The sequence below is a fragment of the Pleurodeles waltl genome, chromosome 1_1, assembly GCF_031143425.1.
Source record: "Pleurodeles waltl isolate 20211129_DDA chromosome 1_1, aPleWal1.hap1.20221129, whole genome shotgun sequence".
NCBI classification, from domain to species: Eukaryota; Metazoa; Chordata; class Amphibia; order Caudata; family Salamandridae; genus Pleurodeles; species Pleurodeles waltl.
Window position 1 is genome coordinate 982,144,501 of NC_090436.1, and position 22,375 is coordinate 982,166,875.

The 22,375-nt window shown below is 42.7% G+C and overlaps 1 protein-coding gene across 6 annotated transcripts in view; it reads right to left on the bottom strand.

Annotated features, from left to right (window-relative positions):
* Positions 1-2,782: 2,782 nt before the first annotated feature.
* FAM13A (family with sequence similarity 13 member A) overlaps positions 2,783-22,375 on the bottom strand; it is an 848,928-nt gene continuing 829,335 nt past the window's right edge. For all 6 annotated transcript variants that reach the window (XM_069230260.1, XM_069230261.1, XM_069230259.1 and 3 more), the window contains 3 exons: positions 20,451-20,647; positions 13,190-13,291; positions 2,783-4,651 (listed from right to left, as the gene is read on the bottom strand). In XM_069230260.1, the coding sequence (XP_069086361.1) occupies positions 4,528-4,651; positions 13,190-13,291; positions 20,451-20,647 (423 nt within the window). In that variant the 3' untranslated portion in view covers positions 2,783-4,527. The remainder of the gene's footprint in view (positions 4,652-13,189; positions 13,292-20,450; positions 20,648-22,375) is intronic.

Consider the following 22,375-nt stretch of genomic DNA (forward strand, 5'->3'; position numbering starts at 1 on the left):
GACATCTCTAAATGAAGATTACGGGTAAAATACTTTGTCGCACTGACGGAGTAAATACCGTCCCCCCACTTTTGATCAGGCCCTAAGTCAGTCTGTCTATTGTAAGGTGCACTGACATACTCCATGGTATACTGAGAAACGGAGAACAGAGTTAAGATGGTCTTGGATACTGTTAAGAAGCTGGTCTACTCAGTCCAGATTCTAGCATTGCAACACCGAGGCTGAGTTTTCCAGTCTTTTTGGGTATTCCAAATAGCACAGCTAGCATGAAGCCCTGTGTCACTACAGTTGATTGTAATCAATGAATCCTCGCTGAAAACGCATTAAAAAAACTGACCAAATTACTCACTCCTTCAGCTTAAATATTCGTCCATTTAGGAAATTTAATTATATTCAGCAAGACAGATTCACTTGGAAAAAACACAGCGGTATACATTTACAGGCACCAGCACCACAGGCAAAGATTAAAAAAACCTTTAGGACAAAGTCAGGAAAGGTTCCTCTTTAAGCAGTACTGGTGCATTTAACGCCCATTGCTAATTTCAGTATCCACTTGAAGCAACTAAGCATGTAACTGCGCGCCCAACACACTGACAGAAAACAAGACAACTGATCTGTCCTGACAAATCTCTAAAGAAATTCGAAGCAAACCAACATACAACATCCACTTTAGAAAAGTTACAGGTGACAGTTAAATAATCACCCACCACTACTTCTCTAGAACAGCTGTTTTCCTTCTTCAGCACCATAGTATAACAATCTGTAGATCTCAATGAATTAGGGAATTATTGTAGTCTGCCCTTCAGCATTAATGCTGCATCCTCAGCAAAACAGTAATACATACAAACACACACAAAATGGCGATAATTCCAGACAACTAATATTAAACTAACTGACATGCACTAAGACTGCCATTACTGAGCAATCTGAAAACAATAAAAAGACTTTAAAGTTATACTTGACCAACTATTTTGGTTAGCGCCTTATGCAAAACTTAACTTTTAGTGTTAAAATGCTGCTCTTGTGTGAGGCACTGGGACCTTCGATATACGTTCAAAAACAAATGACATGGCATACAATAAAAATATGAATGAAAAGCAAATCACTTGAAGAGTAGTACCACACTGTTCTCTCTCTATGCAGTGCATCTGCGATATTACAAGAAAGCAGAACATGCTGCAACGCTATATTCCTCTAAATTACAGAAGATTAGAAGAGAAGGCCCCTGGTTGTAGAAATATTCACAGAAACCATAATTTCCCCCACCACTTAGTAAAAGAAACATATACTCTTAATGCAGGACCTATTATTTGAGGTCAACTAGGATAAGTACACTTTGGGCCTGCCTAACCAACATTTTCCTGCCTTCTGGGCAACTTCTGGATGTAAAGCAGGAACTCGTCATCTGAAAAATCCTCCCTTGTAAGAAGGCACGCTATTGCGTAGGAAGTGTAGGGGACATTAGAACAAAGTTTACGGTTTTCTCACACCACATAGGTCTCTCTCCACATTCTTGTATGAAATCACGGGAAAACTAACGAGTAAGACATGGTCTGTCAAAAATAATTGAGCATAAAACGTAAGGTAAAACCTTTAGACAATGAATCACAAGATACTATTACCTATTATTTATTGCTGCTACATCAAACATTACAAGTCTGTTTCTGTTGAGTTTATTTAATATCCTGCAGTCTGTTGTATCTATATTCAAACTGCTAGATATGTCATTTATTGAAGTGATAAGAAAGAACTATTTCATATCATCACCACGATCACATAGCATAAACTGCGATGTGAAGGATGCACTAATGTCGATTATGACATTATTATGACTACAGAAAGCACTCTTTGTCTTTGGATAACTTAATGTTGTGTCTTACCTATATACGAGGCACCCTCAGAGTCTCCTATGCAGTTTGATTGCACCTCTACAATATCTTCATAACAGCAAAGCAGTTTAAAAAAAAATGATTTTTAAAGATGATATTCTTGGGTGGGTGAATACTCATTTGAAAGCGAGCGCTTGCTAGCGCTCAGAAATTTACATCTGATCCAGGCACAGGCAAACTGTTTGTTACTCCTCATCAATATAGAAGAGACTATGTTATGTAGGGCACACCACTTTTTTTTGCATTTAAAAAAAAAGTTAAAATGTTAATCAATCTATATTATTCCAGCCTGTATTGCTTTACTATCCTTTGAGTATTTTTTAAAATGTGACCTGTTTGCGGTTTTCCAGTTTCTACCATTTTACCAAGTGGCACAAATATCTGGTTTAACAATAGATAATGTTGGAATCTACCAGCGGGGACTCCTACACTATGGCGGAGTGTCGCCCTCCTGCCAGCAGCTGCAAACATGAAAAATAAAACGATATGTAAATAAAACTATGTTTATTATTGTTTTATTTTTCAGGGTGGGGCCATGGAGATAACAGGCACCTGGGGGAGTGGTAGAAGCACTCTCCTCAGTGTGCATGTGTGTTTGGCTGGCCGTCTCAGGACGGCCAAACACACATGCACACTGAGTTGTCTCCAACCTGGCACTGTGTTGCCGGGTTGGAGAGAGCAGGTACAGGCTCCCAGTTTGTCTGGGAGCGCAAGTCGAGAGCACTCAACCAATGCTGATGCTGCTCTAATGCTGCCAGCAGCATGAGATCAGCGTTAGGTTTGGCCGCAAGGAAGGCTGGGAGCCTGTGCCTTCGGCGAGCGACCCAGAAGAGCAGCTGTGATGCTGCAGTAAGTTTTTTTTGTGGCTCTTTTTTGTGTTTCTTTTTTGTTTTGTGCCTCCCCCCAACCCCGCCACTTTACCCCTACTCCAGCCACCAGTGCAATCTACTTATGATAAACAAGTTAGGATATGTAGCTTTTCATACTATCAATTTGTTTTCTGAGTGTTAAAATCATTACCTTCGTAAAGTGCACAAGAACACATGGGCTGTTACGGAATCTGCTAATTCCCATAAAAAATTTAAAAGGGTATCTGGATCTTTGGAACAAAATAAGGTTTAGAACTCTGTGGAAAATGTAAAGAGTTAGTACAAAAATGTGCATTCTCACAGACAAAGCAAAGCCCCCTAATTACATAGTAATCCCCATTCACTTGTGAAACGTGTAGCTCACTTACTTCTCCCAATGTCACCACAATTTTTCACTGCCGCCACTGGGAGGGTCAGACCTTAACTACCGAGAAAAAGCTATAAACCATGAGTTGTTTACAGAGTAAAGGTCTGAAAGATTCATCACAGATAAGTCTTCAAATCAGTATTGCTGCTCGGCACTTGAGAAACCTGCTGGCTAAGAACAGTGCTGTTGGGTCTGTACAGAGGGGCTTTCTACCGCACATTACAGTACATCATTATCATTAAACCATCTTCCTGAGACAATGCCCTGCATTGCAAAGGAGACGTGGGAGGATTCTTTACCCACGACATGGCTTCAGACCACCCAATAATAAAGCCATCTCATTATCCAGGAGCAGTGTCCTTGTATCATTTTCACATCTTGAATGGAGAACCAAATGTGCTGAAGGTGTCAGGGAAATTCTCTCGACTTTCAGATCCATGTCCAAAATGTATCCAAAGCACAAGTAGCTACCATATTGGACTACCAAGAATACAATCCATTCTATTCTCTCATATACACCAACTTAAGCCATGTTTTCTTGTCTGTAAATCAGCATCAAGGCAGCTCACTGTCCCCCGTCCTCTAGTTACTCTTTACATGCCTGAACGTTGTCCCTTTCATGCAACATTTGAATGTTGATGACATTCCTCAGACCTGAAAAAAGTCAGGGTGTGTACATGCTTACATCCTCTGATTGAGCACTCTCAGTACTTCACGAAGCAATGCTTGTACAACTGCACATAAATCAGTGAATGCCAAGTAGCTATTCCAGAGGTAGAATGATCCACAGATATCATTACTTGGCATGCCCACCTGTTTTGCGGGAGCGTCTTCTCTTTTATTACCATCGTTGACAAAAAGACCATCTTGAGAGGCACGGAGGTCGTTTGCAATAAAACACATATTGCTGAGCAGCTGCTTGCAGCATTCCCCCACAAGAGTGGAAGTGTAAACGAAACTGAAACGACCCCTCTCGCCCCGGGCCAACCTCAAATTCAGCTGGGATCTACCTGCGAGTTGGCGCTGTGCAGCAATGCACAATGGGGAAAAGCAAAGATTGCTCATCTCGTTGTTTGTCACTTGAAATTATAGTGATAGTGAAGGAAGAATACATCATATGACATAACACAAACGATTTTTGCTACCAATCAAACGCCACTGCTTCTTAGCAAATGATGACCCAACCCCCCCTCTAGAAGGAGCAGGTCAGGCTGACGCAGAGGCAGTGCACACCACAGAGGCTTAACAGCACCGAGTAAGAGACAGCCGTCCTCTTCCCTCTGCTGTCCAGAAAGGGAGTGTTGCAGGTCTTGGAGAAAAGCTGCTCTCTCCGACAGGTTCTTGAGGAGTTCTTTCTGTGCTTACATCATGACGTCTTGTCTCGCTTCTAAGATCCCACACTTTACACAGGCTTTGAAGCATTCCTCTTGCCGATGAGTACCTCCAGGAGTCGCATCTTTGCCTTCATTTGTTTGTAATCACTGTATTCCTCCACCATTGGAGAGCGGTCTTCCTTCTGAACGTTCCTGTAGAAAGATCATGACAGACATACATGTTAACAACAGAGCAAATCCAACAGAGCCGAGAGAATGCTTCTCAGGGGGCATCAATGTCAGTTAAAAAACAAGAATAACAAGATGGCAATGGAATCTGTAGGTCTGAAATGTAATTTTAACCAGAAGATAATATGTACACTGGTGGCTATGAAAAAAATGCATTCATCCGCGTAAGAAGATTCATTGTGTTTGAAGGAGTTCTGAAGAAGTTTAGGATTTGACCACTGTCAATTTAATTTCCTAGTTTCTTATCAATAGCAACAATGTAGTGCTCCATTTGAAGTCAAATCGGTTTAGTCCATTTTGTTATTTCCTTTACCTTCATCTTCCTCCAGTTATTCTAATCACCCAAAGCATTTGTATTATGTGAAGAAGAGAGTAAAATTCGTGAATTAATGGAACACATTTAAAAAAAGTAACTTTTGTCTAACTGATTGTGGTATATGAAACAGTGGGATATTTGGATTTTTCATTCCTACTTCTCTGATCTTCCTTTTTTGTAATTCATAAGTTAATACTTGCTTCAGGGCTAGTTCCCAATGGATGTTTTCTTACGTTTTAGGAAGACTGTGTTAACAGCGGTGTGCAAATGTTCTTGGAGAGCAGTTGTGGGGAGGGAGGAGTTGGGGAGTGTTCTTTATCTGTCACATTTGCAGAAGACTATGTGGTAGTGTGATATTATGTACTCAATGTTAAAATGAAATACAAATTATATGAACAAATATAGTATTTGCTTCTACCTTGGATCAACAGAAACACAAACTGGAGTTGAAATTTACACCAATTGTAATAGAAACTGTAGAACTGCATTTGAAAATTGAACAAATCTCCACCATGCTGTACTAACGCATTTCGGTAAATCCTGCAACCCCACTCATTTGTTGGCAATAGAATTAAAACCAGTGCTTAATTTGGGCTGGTGGTTTCCGGGGCTGCTAGCAAAAGACACTATGAGAAAGGCGGAGGAAGACGAAAACGCGTCACAAATGTTAACAGCAGAAAGCAGTAGAAGTGGGCTGAAGGGGAAGGGAGTGGCTGTGAATGGATTAAAGAGGCACGAGATGGCTTTAGGATTATGCTGCCTAAACAGTCAGTGCTTGCACATTTAAATGGAGCAGCCGCCTGTTTCAAAGGAGAGCTTTGGGCACCGGCACGTTTTTATTTACAAATTAAGCACTGATTAAAACCCATGTTTAGGCTGCAATGTGCCTCTTGCGAACAAACAGAAATGGTCATGCTAATTAAGTAAAAATTATCAACTACTCCCTTATGATCCAACTCACCCCTTCATTCCTGAATTAGTGAACACCCACACTTTTAACCAGCTGACGGTGCTAACCTACCTCCATAGTACAACCCAGCAGGAACACTCGCTTCCATTTAGCAGACTTACAAAATGAATACACTGCCAACTCATACCTAGTCTCTTGATAGCCCACGACAGCCAGCTCAACCCTGCTGATCCAGCAAACTAACCTGTGTTAATCCTACAAACAAGTCACACTTCCAATTGTGCAAACAAATCTATCTTCAATCTGTTGCGCTAGTAAATAATACAGCAGTAAAAGCAGTTGTTTCTATAAAAAAAAAAAACGACTTCAGTGAGACTCACTCAGCAAAATAACCATCACCTGAATTATACAATGAGCACCAAGTTGTAGAGACAATCCTCATCTTCTGGGCTATCAAAGTGAACGAACTGTCTTAGGAAAGGACACTTCAATGGAAAAGTTGACATAAAACTGTATACTCAATGTCCAACTATCGATGTTGCAAATAAGCTGACATTTCATTGCACAGATGCTTGTACAAGCACATCTATTTTGATCACAGGACTAAATTAACTAGAAACCCTCTGTTAGAACCACAGCCACAACCCATAGACAATGGTAAAATATAACTGCAGCAGACTTGGCCATTTCAGTTGACCAAGCAAGCGGTTATGACGGAACTGAATCTAAGAAAGTTAAAAATCATTGTAACGAGCAAAGACGGGTGAGGAAAAACAAACGAGCAAAGACGGGTGAGGAAAAACATGGCAGAAATGAACGACTGTTTCTCACTAACCTCAAAAGGTAGCACACCGCCTACTTCTTGTTTAGTTAAAACATTGAAAAGAATGTTCTGTAGAGGTCACATATCGGAAGGAGGTGGGTTGGGCGAAAGGCCAATGAACAGCAAGTCATTTGTGCCTACAATCTCAGTCTGTCTCCAGGTATGGAAAATGTTACTTACCAGTAGACATCTGTTCGTGGCATGTAGTGCTGTAGATTCACATGCTGTGCATAAGATCGCCATCTAGTGTTGGGTTCAGAGTAGTACAACTTGTTTTTGTTCAAAGAAAGTTTGAGTCACGGGATCGAGTGACTCCTCTCGGTAATACTGCATCAAGTTCTTTGTTAGATTGTTTCTCCGCAGGTGGGAGAGTGAAGTAGTGAACAATATATGGAAAAGATGTCCATGCAATGTATTTACATTTGCACATTATTTATATATGTATATAAGACTAAACTGCAACATCTACATACGTCTGGGGAAGAGGGAGGGCGCATGTCCACGAACAGAGGTCTAATGGTAAGTAACATTTTTCTGTTCAATGGCATGTGTAGCTGTGGATACACATGCTGTGCATAGATTGTAAAGCAGTTCCACCATAAAGAAGTGGCTATTGTGCAGGGGTTGCAATTGTCTGAAAAAGTGTTTCAAGTATAGCTTGTCCAACATTTGCTTGTTGTCTTGCAAAGACGTCTACACAATAATGTTTAGTAAATGTATGTGGTGTAGTCCATGTTGCTGTTTGACAAATGTCTGCTATATGTATGTTACCCAAAAATGCAATATATGCACCTTTTTTTCCTAGGTAGATATGCTCTAGGTGGTACAGGTAATTGTCGCTTAGCTTTAGTATAGCAAGTTTGAATGCATTTAACTATCCATCTTGCTATGGTTGTTTTAGATATGGGATTCCCTTTGTGTGGTAAGGAGAAAGACAAAAATGTTTTGTTCTATCTATAGAGTACATAAGAGCTCTTTAAGCATCTAGAGTATGTAGAGCTCTTTCTGCTATTGAATCTGGTTTTGGAAAGAAAACTGGTAAATCTATTGTTTGATTAATATGAAATTTCAAAATTATTTGTGGAAGGAATTTTGTATTTGTTGTTAACACAATTTTTTCTTTATGAACTTGAAAGAAAGATTTTTCTAAAGTTAATGGCTGGAGCTCACTGGCACGTCTAAGTGCGGTGATAGCAAATAAATAGGCTACTTTCCATGAAAGGAACTGTAGCAGGCAGGAGTGAAGTGGCTCAAACGGTGGAGCCATGAGCCTTGTGAGTAAAATGTTAAGATTCCAAGATGGAGCTGGAGGAATCCTTGGTAGAATTAATATTTTTTGTCCTCCCATAAATGCTTTGATAACTGGCATTTTAAACAAAGAAATATGTTGTGTATTTTGAAGATATGCAGCTATAACAGCTAAATGTAAACAAATAGATGTGTAGGCTAAATTTGCTTTTTGTAAGTGTAATAAATATTGTACAATGTCTTGTACTGTTGGTTTGAGAGGGTCAACTTTTCTTGTTTAGGGGTAACAAACAAAACATTCCCATTTTGCCATTGTCTAGTCGTACGTTTGCATGCTTGTTTAACCCCTTCTGTGCCTTGGACGAGGTGATCACTTCGTCCTGCACCAGGGAACCGTGGGCCCCCCACCCACACCCCCCGGTCATGGATGAAAGGGGAATCCCTTCCCCTGCCGACCCTCCCCCCCCCGGTGACATCAGCGCGCATCGTGCGCTGATTGTCACAGAGGCCTCCTCCTTCGCGCTGGAAGCTCAGTTTCCAGCGCGCTCGGAAGAGACATGCAAAGCATTTCTCTTCCGATCACTTGGAGGAGGCCGGAGAGGCTTCAAAGGGAAGGAAATTGATTTCCTTCCCTTTGAAGTCTCTCTCAGCGATTCAAAAGCCGGATTGTAAAGCAATCCGGCTTTTGAAACACCCACTAGACACCAGGGATTTACTTTGAAACTGGAAATTGGCATAAGAGAGCGACCCCCTGGGCAAGGGTCGCATTTTCTTTTTTAAGGCCTTTTCTGCCCCCCCCCCCGGGGCAGAAACCTCTAGGCACCATGGGGAGCGACCCCTTAGGCAACGCAGGGGGAGCGACCATGTAGGCAAGGATTGCTCTCCGGGAGGGGTTAGGGGGTCATATTTATTTTAGGCCATTTCTGCCCCCCCGGGGCCGGCTGAGCTAGAGGCAAAAATCCACAGGTAGGCACTTTGCAAAAAACACCTCTGTTTTCTGTGAAAAAATGTGATGTGTCCACGTTGTGTTTTGGGCCATTTCCTTTCGTGGGCGCTAGGCCTACCCACACAAGTGAGGTATCATTTTTATTGGGAGACTTGGGGGAACGCTGGGTGGAAGGAAATTTGTGGCTCCTCTCAGATTCCAGAACTTTCTGTCACCGAAATGTGAGGTAAATGTGTTTTTTTACCCAAATGTTGAGGTTTGCAAAGTATTCTGGGTAACAGAACCTGGTCAGAGCACCACAAGTCACCCCATCTTGGATTCCCCTAGGTCTCTAGTTTTCAAAAATGCACAGGTTTGGTAGGTTTCCCTAGGTGCTGGCTGAGCTAGAGGCCAAGATCTACAGGTAGGCACTTTGCAAAAAACACCCCTATTTTCTGTCAAAAAATGTTATGAGTCCACGTTGTGTTTTGGGGCATTTCCTGTCGCGGGCGCTGGGCCTACCCACCCAAGTGAGGTATCATTTTTATCGGGAGACTTGGGGGAACATAGAATAGCAAAACAAGTGTTATTGCCCCTTGTCTTTCTCTACATTTTTTCCTTTCAAATATAAGAGAGTGTGTAAAAAAAGATGTCTAGTTGAGAAATGCCCTGTAATTCACATGCTAGTTTGGCACCCCAGAATTCAGAGATGTGCAAATAACCACTGCTCCTCAACACCTTATCTTGTGCCCATTTTGGAAATACAAAGGTTTTCTTGATAGGTATTTTTCACCCTTTATATTTCAGCAAATGAATTGCTGTATACCCGGTATAGAATGAAAACCCACTGCAGGGTGCAGCTCATTTATTGGCTCTGGGTACCTAGGGTTCTTGATGAAACTACAAGCCCTATATATCCCCGCAACCAGAAGAGTCCAGCAGACGTAACGGTATATTGCTTTCAAAAATCTGACATTGCAGGAAAAAGTTAGAGTAAAACGTAGAGAAAAATTACAGTTTTTTTCACCTCAATTTCAATATTATTTTTTTTCAGTTGTTATTTTCTGTAGGAAACCCTTCCCTTGTAGGATCTACCATAATTACCGCTTGCTGAATTCAGAATTTTGTCTACTTTTCAGAAATGTTTAGGTTTCTGGGATCCAGCATTGGTTTCGCGCCCATTTCTGTCACTGACCGGAAGGAAGCTGAAAGCACAAAAAATCGTAAAAAATGGGGTATGTCCCAGTAAAATGCCAAAATTGTGTTGAAAAATTGGGTTTTCTGATTCAAGTGTGCCTGTTCCTGAAAGCTGGGAAGCTGGTGATTTTAGCACCGCAAACCCTTTGTTGATGCCATTTTCAGGGAAAAAACCACAAGCCTTCTTCTGCAGCCCCCTTTTCCCATTTTTTTAAAAATAAAACCGAAATTTTCACTGTATTTTGGCTAATTTCTTGGCCTCCTTCATGGGAACCCACAAAGTCTGGGTACCTCTAAAATCCCTAGGATGTTGGAAAAAAAAAAAGGACGCAGATTTGGCGTGGGTAGCTTATGTGGACAAAAAGTTATGAGGGCCTAAGCGAGAACTATTCCAAATAGGCAAAAAAAAGCCTGGCACAGGAGGGGGGAAAGGCCTGGCAGCGAAGGGGTTAAGGATATCCATACATTCCTGGGGTCCTGTGGTAATTATAAATATTAAAATTCTATGACTTCAGGAGCCATATTGCTAGGTTGAGTGATTTGGGATTTGGATGTCTTATCTGTCCCTGTTTTTGTCAGGAGATCTGGTCTGTTGGAAAGTTTTTGATGAGGAACAACTGAGAATTCCAAAAGTAATGTGTACCATGGTTGATGTGCCCATGTAGGGGCCACTAAGAGTGGGAGAGGGGGGAAAGCATAAGCAAACATCCATGAGCAACTCATCCATAGAGCATGGTACTTGGACTGAAGGTGTGGGTATCTGGAGGCGAGGTTTTGACATTACTGTTGAAGGACTTGTGGGTGGAGTTCCAACTCGTGTGTTTGTTGATGCATCCTGCTTAGTAGGTCTGCTAAGTGGTTGTCTGTCCCTGGGAGATATTGTGCCACTATGTGAATGTGGTGACGAATCGTCCATTTCCATATCGTTTGTACGAGATGGGACAGTTGATGAGATTGTGTGCCCCCCTCCCCCTGTTTTTTAAGATAATACAACGCAGTCATGTTGTCTGTACGTATCAATACTGTTTCGTGTTGCAAGGAATACTTTCATTGACAAGAATATTGCTTTCAGTTCCAGGTAACTGATATGAAGAGACTGATGAGTTTTGTCCCATATTCCCTGAATTGCTGGGTTGAGGAGGTGTGCTCCCCAACCGTTGTTTGAGGCATCTGTTGTGAGAGTGATCTGAGGCACAGGGTCTACAATCGGCCGTCGTTTCATAAGGTTTGTGATATTCCACCAATGTAGAGAGTTAAGTCTGGAGGTCCAACAACACTAGATCTTCCATTTGACCCTGTGCCTGAGACCATTAATGAGAGAGACATTGTTGAAGAGGACGCATATGAAGTATGGCATGAGGCACTATGGCAATACAAGATGTCATCATTCCTAACAGTTTCATAACAGTTCTTACTGTGTGTTTGGTTCTGTTTTAATATTGAAATTAATGTCTGAAAAACCTGGACCCGGTTTGGGTTGGAAAAGGCTATTCCTAATTGTGTAATGAGGATAGCTCCCAGATAGGATTGTATCTGGAGAGGTTGCAGATGAGATTTGACGTTGTTGATGGAGAACCCCAGAGTGTATGAGACAAATTGTAGTTTGAGTATGTTTTAGACAATGTTCGAATGAAATGGCGTGGATGAGCCAATTGTCCAAATAAGGGAAAACATTAATTTGTTTTCTTAGATGTGCTGCAACCACTGCGAGGCATTTTGTGAATACTCTTGGGAGCAGTTGTAGCTCAGAATGGTAATACTTTGAATTGGTAATTTTTTCCTGCCACTACAAATCTTAGGTATTTGCAGTGTGCAGGATGAATTGGAGTGTGAAAGTAAGCGTCCTTTACGTCTAATGCTGTCACGAAGTCACCTAGTTGTAATAGAGGAATAACATCCTGAAGAGTGACAATATGAAAATGTTCTGATAGGATGTAGTGGTTTAAGGGCCTGAGATCTAATATTGGTCTAAGAGCCCTGTCTTTTTTGGGGATTACAAAATACAGGGAGTAAACTCCTGTTCCTTGGTATTGAAGTGGTATGAGGCATCCAAATAAGTTTCTCGGCTCCGACCATTGCTGGAAGGCAGTGGTGGACAGGTGACCTCTTTTGTGGTTGTTTTGTCCGATGGGAAAGGGGGCTTTTTACTTACTGTGCTGGTTGTAATAGTTGACTCTTGATGTCCGACTGCATATCAGAGTCCGAACCTTCAACTGAGAAGACCCTCTCCTGTTCCAAGTCTTCTTGAGCGTGCTCATTGCCAAAGATATCCAGTGTATCATCTGGATGTCGACACGCCATTTACATTCGACACGCTCTTCAATCTCTAGAATCTTCTTCAATCAAAAAGAACGGCAGGTCTGGTGGAAGTTACAAATTACATGCCTGATGATGGTCGGTGTGTGGAAACTCTGAACGGTATTGAGGGCAAAAACGGAATGGAGTACGTTCCCATTAGGGATGCATTCTTCAATACCACGTGGAAGAGGTAGGCCCGAAGAGGGCCAGGGAGGGCCTTTCTGTTCCCAAAAGTGTTAAGAAATTCGATTCAGAGTATGGAAAAGGAACCGAAAGTTGAATTATTAAAGAATACACGTTTGGAAACAATACTGACGATGATAGAAAGACGGAAAGAATACCGTTTTGACTGTTTGAAGCCGAGAACTCGGAGCGGGAGGAACACATGTCCGAACCCGACGGCGGAGAAAAACTAACAAAGGACTTGATGCCCATACACAGTATTACCGAGAGGAGTCACTCGATCCCGTGACTCGAAAACTTTCTTCGAACAAAAACAAGTTGTATTACTCTGAACCCAACACTAGATGGTTAACTTATGCATCACATGTGTATCTCCAGCTACACATGCCATCAAACACACTATTTCTTGAAGAAAGGTTTCAATGAATGACTGACTGGAAATCCTCCTTTCATTACCATTTCAACATTACACCTCATTTTGACTAAGCATGCGGGACATACATGCTGCAGCTATTAACAAGAAAAATAGTAATAGGATCCAAATTGGGCCTTCCACCTCATACGTGCACACACAAAATTACAATAAATCGAAATGTACATACCTTCCATTTTGTCTAAAAAAGTCATCTTCAAATTCTCTCAGTTTTTTTCGAATTTTCTTCTTCTCCTCCCTTGCTTCGTGCAGCTGCTCCATGAGTTCTGGCCTAAAGGTTAGAAACACACGAATGGATGAGATTGTAGAAGCCAGATGCCAGCTGGAGGGTAATCAATAAAAGATTAAAAGTTCCTCTAGTAACGGTTGAAGGAATAGAAAAAAAAATTGGAAAATTAACAGACACATATCAGCACACAAAAATGGCGGACCGCCATAAAAAAATGAGTCCCCTGAGCAGCCTCCCCTATTTCTCGATCTTCTGAAACGAACAATATGGAAAATGTCACTTACCCAGTGTACATCTGTTCGTGGCATTAGTCTCTGCAGATTCACATGTTGTGCATAGTCCGCCGTCTGGTGTTGGGTCGGAGTGTTACAAGTTGTTTTTGTTCGAAGAAGTCTTTTCGAGTCCCGAGACCGAGGGACTCCTCCTCCTTTGTTCCATTGCGCATGGGCGTCGACTCCATGTTAGATTGTTTTCCCCGCAGAGGGTGAGGTAGGAGTTGTGTATGTTAGTAATAGTGCCCATGCAATGGAATGAATAAGTATGTACCAACTAAGGTTTAAGTAATATATTTACAAATGTACAAATGTTGAAGATAACTTCCAAACGGCTACAGGCTCCCGGGGAGGCGGGTGGGCACATGTGAATCTGCAGCGACTAATGCCACGAACAGATGTACACTGGGTAAGTGACATTTTCCGTTCGGTGGCATGTGTAGCTGCAGATACACATGGTGTGCATAGACTAGTAAGCAGTTATCTCCCCAAAAGTGGTGGCTCAGCCTGTAGGAGTGGAAGTAGTCTGAAATAAAGTTCTTAGTACGGCTTGACCTACTGTGGCTTGTTGTGCGGATAGCACGTCTACACAGTAGTGCTTAGTAAATGTGTGCGGCGTAGACCATGTGGCTGCCTTACATATCTCGTTCATTGGAATGTTTCCTAGGAAGGCCATGGTAGCGCCTTTCTTTCTGGTTGAATGTGCCCTTGGTGTAATGGGCAGTTCTCTTTTTGCTTTAAGGTAGCAGGTTTGGATGCACTTAACTATCCATCTGGCTATACCCTGTTTTGATATTGGGTTTCCTGTATGAGGTTTTTGAAATGCAATAAACAGTTGTTTTGTTTTCCTAATTTCTTTTGTTCTGTCAATGTAGTACATTAGTGCTCTTCTGATGTCTAATGTATGTAGTGCCCTTTCAGCTACTGAGTCTGGCTGTGGGAAGAACACTGGTAGTTCTACCGTTTGATTTAAGTGGAACGGTGAAATAACTTTTGGTAAAAATTTTGGATTGGTTCTTAGGACCACCTTATTTTTGTGTATTTGAATAAAAGGTTCTTGTATAGTAAACGCCTGAATTTCACTTACTCTTCTTAGAGATGTGATGGCAATGAGAAATGCAACCTTCCACGTTAAGAATTGCATTTCGCAAGAGTGCATGGGTTCAAAAGGTGGGCCCATGAGTCTTGTTAAGACGATGTTGAGGTTCCATGAAGGAACAGGTGGTGTTCTTGGTGGTATAATTCTTTTCAGGCCTTCCATAAACGCTTTAATGACAGGTATCCTAAATAGTGAAGTTGAATGGGTAATTTGCAGGTATGCAGATATTGCTGCGAGGTGTATCTTTATGGAAGAGAAGGCTAGATTTGATTTTTGTAAATGTAGCAAGTATCCCACTATATCCTTTGGAGATGCATGTAATGGTTTAACTTGATTATTATGGCAGTAGCAAACAAATATTTTCCATTTGCTTGCATAGCAGTGTCTAGTGGATGGTCTTCTAGCTTGTTTTATGACTTCCATACATTCTTGGGTGAGGTTTAAATGTCCGAATTCTAGGATCTCAGGAGCCAGATTGCTAGATTCAGCGATGCTGGGTTTGGATGCCTGATCTGTTGTTTGTGTTGTGTAAACAGATCTGGTCTGTTGGGCAACCTGACATGGGGTACTACTGACAGGTCTAGTAGTGTTGTGTACCAAGGTTGTCTTGCCCATGTTGGTGCTATTAGTATGAGTTTGAGTTTGTTTTGACTCAATTTGTTTACTAGATATGGAAGGAGAGGGAGAGGGGGAAAAGCGTACGCAAATATCCCTGACCAGTTCATCCATAGAGCATTGCCTTGAGACTGCCTGTGTGGGTACCTGGATGCGCAGTTTTGGCATTTTGCATTCTCCTTTGTTGCAAATAGGTCTATTTGAGGTGTCCCCCAAATCTTGAAGTAAGTGTTTAGAATTTGGGGGTGAATCTCCCATTCGTGGACCTGTTGGTGATCTCGAGAGAGATTGTCTGCTAGTTGATTTTGGATCCCTGGAATAAATTGTGCTATTAGGCGAATGTGGTTGTGAATTGCCCATTGCCATATCTTTTGTGCCAGGAGGCACAGCTGTGTCGAGTGTGTTCCCCCCTGTTTGTTTAGATAATACATTGTTGTCATGTTGTCTGGTTTGACAAGAATGTATTTGTGGGTTATGATGGGTTGAAATGCTTTCAACGCTAGGAATACTGCTAACAATTCGAGGTGATTTATATGCAGCTTTGTTTGATGTACGTCCCATTGTCCTTGGATGCTGTGTTGATTGAGGTGTGCTCCCCACCCTGTCATGGAAGCATCTGTTGTTATCACGTATTGTGGCACTGGGTCTTGGAAAGGCCGCCCTTTGTTTAAATTTATACTGTTCCACCATAGAAGCGAGATGTATGTTTGGCGGTCTATCAACACCAGATCTAGAAGGTGACCCTGTGCATGTGACCATTGTGATGCTAGGCACTGTTGTAAGGGCCTCATGTGCAGTCTTGCGTTTGGGACAATGGCTATGCATGAGGACATCATGCCTAGGAGTTTTAATACCATCTTTGCCTGTATTTTTTGTGTTGGATACATGGCTTGTATAACCTTGTGAAAATGTTGAACCCTTTGTGGACTTGGAGTGGCTATTCCCTTTGTTGTGTTGATTGTTGCTCCTAAGTATTGCTGTGTTTTGCACGGCAGAATGTGAGATTTTGTATAGTTGATGGAGAAACCGAGTTTGTAGAGGGTTTGTATGACATAATCCGTGTGGTGTGAACACTTTGCTAGGGAGTTGGTCTTGATTAGCCAATCGTCTAGGTACGGGAATACGTGTATTTGCTGCCTTCTGATGTGTGCAGCTACTACTGCCAGGAATTTTGTAAATACTCTTGGTGCGGTTGTTATACCGAACGGCAACACTTTGAATTGGTAATGTATTCCTTTGAATAAGAACCTTAGTTATTTCCTGTGCGAGGGATGTATCGGTATGTGGAAATACGCGTCCTTTAGATCTAAGGTTGTCATGTAGTCTTGTTGCTTTAGCAGTGGTAACACGTCTTGCAGCGTGACCATGTGAAAGTGTTCTGATTTGATGTAGGTGTTTAGTGTTCTGAGATCTAGGATTGGTCTCAGTATTTTGTCCTTTTTTGGTATTAGAAAGTACAGTGAGTAAACTCCCGTGTTTTTTTGTGTACATGGTACCAATTCTATTGCGTCCTTTTGCAGTAATGCTTGAACTTCTAGTTCTAGAAGGTCTAGATGTTGTTTTGACATATTCTGTGTTTTTGGTGGGACATTTGGAGGGAGTTGGAGAAATTCTATGCAATAACCATGTCGGTAATTGCTAAGACCCAAGTGTCTGTTGTTATCTCCTCCCAAGATTTGTAAAACTGACTTAGTCTTCCCCCCACTGGTGTTGTGTGAAGGGGTTGAGTGACTTGTGAGTCACTGTTTGGTTGGAGGGGTTTTTGGACTTTGAAATTTTCCCCGGTTTCTAGGGAATTGTCCTCCTCTATACTGGCCCCGAAAGCCTCCCCTTTGGTACTGTCCCTGGTAGGTAGACGGTGTAGATTGTGAGGTGCTGGCTTGTGTGGCTTGACCCCGAAACCCCCCTCTGAAGGTTGTTTTGCGGAAGGTGCCGAAAGTGCCTCTGCCCTGCGGGGAATAGAGTGCGCCCATGGCCTTGGCTGTGTCCGTGTCCTTTTTCAATATCTCAATTGCCGTGTCCACTTCGGGTCCAAACAATTGTTGTTCATTGAACGGCATATTGAGCACCGCTTGCTGTATTTCCGGTTTAAAGCCAGATGTGCGCAACCATGCGTGCCTTCTTATGGTTACTGCGGTATTTATTGTTCTTGCCGCTGTGTCCGCTGCGTCCATAGAGGAGCGTATTTGGTTATTGGAGATGTTTTGTCCCTCCTCAACCACTTGTTTTGCCCGTTTTTGAAATTCTTTGGGTAGATGCTCGATGAGATGCTGCATCTCGTCCCAATGGGCTCTATCATATCGCGCTAGGAGCGCCTGAGAGTTCGCGATGCGCCACTGGTTTGCAGCTTGTACTGCGACCCTTTTCCCAGCTGCGTCGAACTTGCGGCTCTCTTTATCTGGAGGTGGTGCATCGCCTGATGTGTGCGAGTTGGCTCTCTTGCGAGCTGCCCCTACCACGACTGAATCTGGTGGCAGTTGTGAGGTGATAAAAGCAGGGTCCGTGGGCGGTGCTTTATATTTTTTCTCCACCCTTGGAGTAATCGCTCTACTTTTGACAGGTTCTTTGAAGATCTGCTTTGCGTGCCTTAGCATTCCTGGAAGCATAGGTAGGCTTTGGTAGGAGCTATGGGTGGAGGAGAGGGTGTTGAAAAGGAAGTCATCCTCGACAGGTTCTGCGTGTAACGACACGTTATGGAATTCTGCTGCCCTAGCTACCACCTGTGCATACGCTGTGCTGTCCTCAGGTGGTGAGGGCTTGGTAGGGTACGACTCAGGACTATTGTCTGATACTGGGGCGTCGTATAGGTCCCAAGCGTCCTGGTCGTCTTGGCTCATTGTGGTATGAGCCGGTGAATGTGACGGAGTCTGTGCCGGTGATGTGCGAGTTACAGGTGGAGGAGAGGGTGGCGGAGTTACCTTCTTCACCATTTTTTGTGGTGTTTGTTCTTGTGTTTGGAACTCGAGTCTCCTTTTTCTCCTGATTGGGGGAAGAGTGCTGATCTTCCCTGTCCCACTTTGTATGAAGATCCGCTTTTGTGTGTGGTCTACATCAGTGGTCTGTAACTCTTCTTCAAATCTGTGTTTGCGCATTTGAGAGGACAGTGATTGTTCCTCTGTATATGAGCTGGCAGTTGGTTCGGTTGCTGGTCGTTTTGGCACCGAAACTGTGTCTCTGCTTGTTTTCGGCTTTGAGGAGAATTTTTTCTTTTTCGGCGTCGAGCTTTCTCGGCGTCGATCTTCCTCGGTGCCGCTGTCTCTGCGTCGAGCAGCTTCGGTTCCGCTGTCTCGGCGTCGATCTTTTTCGGCAGCACTTTCTCGGTCCCGAGATTGCTGCGTGCCTGTGTCTCGACCAGAGTCGGACGATCTCGGCACCAATTCGGCCTTTTTCGGTGCCGATGGACGGTCACCTACTTTATGGGTTGAGCCATGGCCTGTTGGCAGTGGCGTCCCCTGGGCCTTGTCTGTTTTCTTGTGTGGTGCTTGCTTCGACGTCTTACTCACGGTTTCTTCGACGTCGAATTCCTCCGAGTCCGATTCATGGATGGAGAAGGCTTCCTCTTCTTCTCCTTGTCCCTCGAACTCTCGGTGTCCTGTCGGCGTGGACGCCATCTGCAATCTTCTGGCTCGCCGGTCACGGAGCGTTTTTCGGGACCGAAACGCACGACAGGCCTCACACGTTTCTTCCTTGTGCTCGGGCGACAGGCACAAGTTACAGACCAAATGTTGGTCTGTATATGGATATTTATTGTGGCTTTTAGGACAGAATCGGAACGGGGTCCGTTCCATCAGTGTCGATGTTACACGCGGTCGGGCCGACCAGGCCCCGACGGGGGATCGAAATTACCCCGAAGGGCTACCGGAGCTCTTCACGATTCGGTGTCGATTCTATTCTTACCCGATACCGAGCGAAACAATACCGACGTAGTTTTCCGAAGTTAAGACTATCTTTCCATCCCGAAACCCGGAGCGAAAAGGAACACGTCCGAACCCGATGGCGGAAAAAAAACAATCTAACATGGAGTCGACGCCCATGCGCAATGGAACAAAGGAGGAGGAGTCCCTCGGTCTCGGGACTCGAAAATACTTCTTCGAACAAAAACAACTTGTAACACTCCGACCCAACACCAGACTATGCACAACATGTGTATCTGCAGCTACACATGCCACCGAACAGATGTTATGCATTAAGGTGGTTTATAGATAGTGTTTAACCTCAATTAACAGTGACCTAAACTTTAATAATGAACCTCGATATAAGAACATGCCCTCTCATTTAGATAGTTTTCTTTAACAGCCTTTAGACTTCTACAGCAACACACTGCTTTTTCAGGTAGGGCAGATTTATTCTGGGATGTGACAACAAGGCTCAGGTTCGTTGTGTGCAAAAGGTTAAAACATCCAAAGATTCTGGTAAAAAAAATGAGAATCATTTTTCTCTTTTGTTCCCATCAAAGAAGAGAGAGAAGTTCAGGAAGTTGGTGAAGTGGCTCAAAAAAGTCAGTTTGACTAAAGTATCAAGAATGAAGCAAGAATATACACCTAATCAAGAAGGAGCCAATCCTTGAACTAGCTGCCTCTGCCGAAAAAACAGACTTCCTTTCTTTTAATTGTGTGGTTTATTCATGTTTTTCCTTCTTTGTCCCAATGCCATGCACCTAGTCTTATCTACTAGTTATCAATTCCCTGTTTTGCCTTAGTACAATCTTTTGGGTGCAAGTTTTTAAATCACAGCTGCCGCTTGCTTCTTGCTCTTGTTTCTCAATTCATGTTTTATTCTACATGGAGGTCTACTTACAGGATAAAGGTGAAAGCAGAGCTTGACTAATGCAGTGGCTCGCATTCTTCCCAATCCTCATAGTGTACTTGTCCTGTAGCAGTGGGTGCTGAAGAATAAGCCTTGGTATAAGTGTGTAGTGGGCATATGGATCATGTGAGAAGGATTCAAATGTCAACCTCTTCACCACACCAGCGATTTCTCATAATGGGAACCACTGAAAGAAGGGGACACTTGGGCCCCCTCTATTAACATGGTCAAGGAGAGATGGGAAGCAGTGCTTTAATCTTTAACCTGGATGTCTTAGTTCATACAAAATAAATCATTGTGTATGCAGGGGATAACCATCAGTTCACAACCTGCAGGCCCTTCAGCAGACAAACAAAGAATTATTCAACATTATTTTTGGATGCCATCTAGTCCCAAAAAAATTACGCACATTGATGCAGAATGAAGGTTAGAAAGACCCAGGTCCTGGCTGCTCTTGGACGGTGTCTTGTCATCTGCTGGTGAGATGAAGCCATCTGGATCATCTTCAAGTTGCTCCAAAAAACTTCTCATGCTGAAACTTGCTTTCATGGTGACTGTGAAATCCTCTTTCACATTGTTTTCATCATCTGATCCATCTTCCTCTTCCTGTAAAAAAAATTGTCATCATCAAGATAATAAACAGAAAAACAACTGAGTTTTATTAATCAATTGAACATTTCTAGAGTGTGGCAAATCACTTGTGAGGGTCTCATCATGGACGTCAACTTCAAGAAAGGCACAATGTGCGCATACAGATGCATAAAACAGAGATGCACACCCATGCAGAGCAATAGATGATTAGGCAGCAGAGCAAGCACATTAGATGCTGTCACTGAGAAAACCCGAGACAAACCTAAACAGGATTGAGTATTTCACAAAACAAAATCAGCTTTGTTAGTGCAACTGCGGATAGCTTAATCAGGAGTTAAAACCACAGAGTGAAACGAGTAATACATCAACAATAGTTTACAAAAATTGTAGCGTTCATCTGTGGAACTGTACATGGTCTGCTGAGACTTAACTCCAGAAGATCAGATCTTTTTCCCCACATCCATTTCAAATTGAGGCTTACTACCATTTTTTATTTGTCGAAGGCACAGTTTTTCATAAGCCCAATAGGAACTTCAGTTGTGAATGGGTTACGTGATCCCAGAGGAAGTAATGAAAATGTCACTTACCCAGTGTACATCTGTTCGTGGCATTAGTCGCTGCAGATTCACATGTTTGGCACAGTCCGCTGCCTGGTGTTGGGCTCGGAGTATTACAAGTTGTTTTTCTTCGAAGAAGTCTTTTTGGTCACGGGACCGAAGGACTCCTCCCTCCTCGGCTCCATTGCGCATGGGCGTCGACTCCATCTTAGATTGTTTTCCCCGCAGAGGGTGAGGATGGAGTTGTTTGGTATAAATAGTGCCCATGCAATGGAGTGAATATGTATGTACGTTAAGAGTTTCTAATAATTATTTACAAATGTTCAGATGTTTAAGATTTATGATCTACTTCTAAACGGCTACAGGCTTCCCGGGGAGGTGGGAGGGTACATGTGAATCTGCAGCGACTAATGCCACGAACAGATGTACACTGGGTAAGTGACATTTTCAGTTCGATGGCATATGTTGCTGCAGATACACATGTTTGGCATAGACTATAAAGCAGTTACCTCCCCTAAAAGCGGTGGTTTAGCCTGTAGGAGTTGAAGTAGTTTGGAATAATGTTCTTAGTACAGCTTGGCCCACTGTAGCTTGTTGTGCATTTAGTACGTCTACACAGTAGTGTTTAGTAAACGTATGAGGCGTAGACCAGGTTGCAGCCTTACATATTTCGCTCATAGGAATGTTTCCTAGAAAGGCCATTGTAGCACCTTTCTTTCTGGTTGAGTGTGCCTTTGGTGTAATAGGCAATTCTCTTTTGGCTTTAAGATAGCATGTTTGAATGCATCTGACTATCCATCTAGCAATGCCTTGTTTAGAGATTGGATTTCCTATGTGTGGTTTTTGAAAAGCTATGAACAGTTGTTTTGTTTTCCTGATTAGCTTTGTTCTGTCAATGTAATACATTAGTGCTCTTTTGATGTCTAATGTATGTAGTGCCCTTTCAGCCACAGAATTTGGTTGTGGGAAGAACACTGGCAATTCTACTGTTTGATTTAAATGGAATGGTGAGATTACTTTTGGCAGAAATTTTGGATTTGTTCTTAGAACTATTTTATTGTTGTGTATTTGAATAAATGGTTCTTGTATGGTAAATGCCTGTATTTCACTTACTCTTCTGAGGGATGTGATTGCAATGAGAAATGCGACCTTCCAGGTTAGATATTGCATTTCACAGGAATGCATG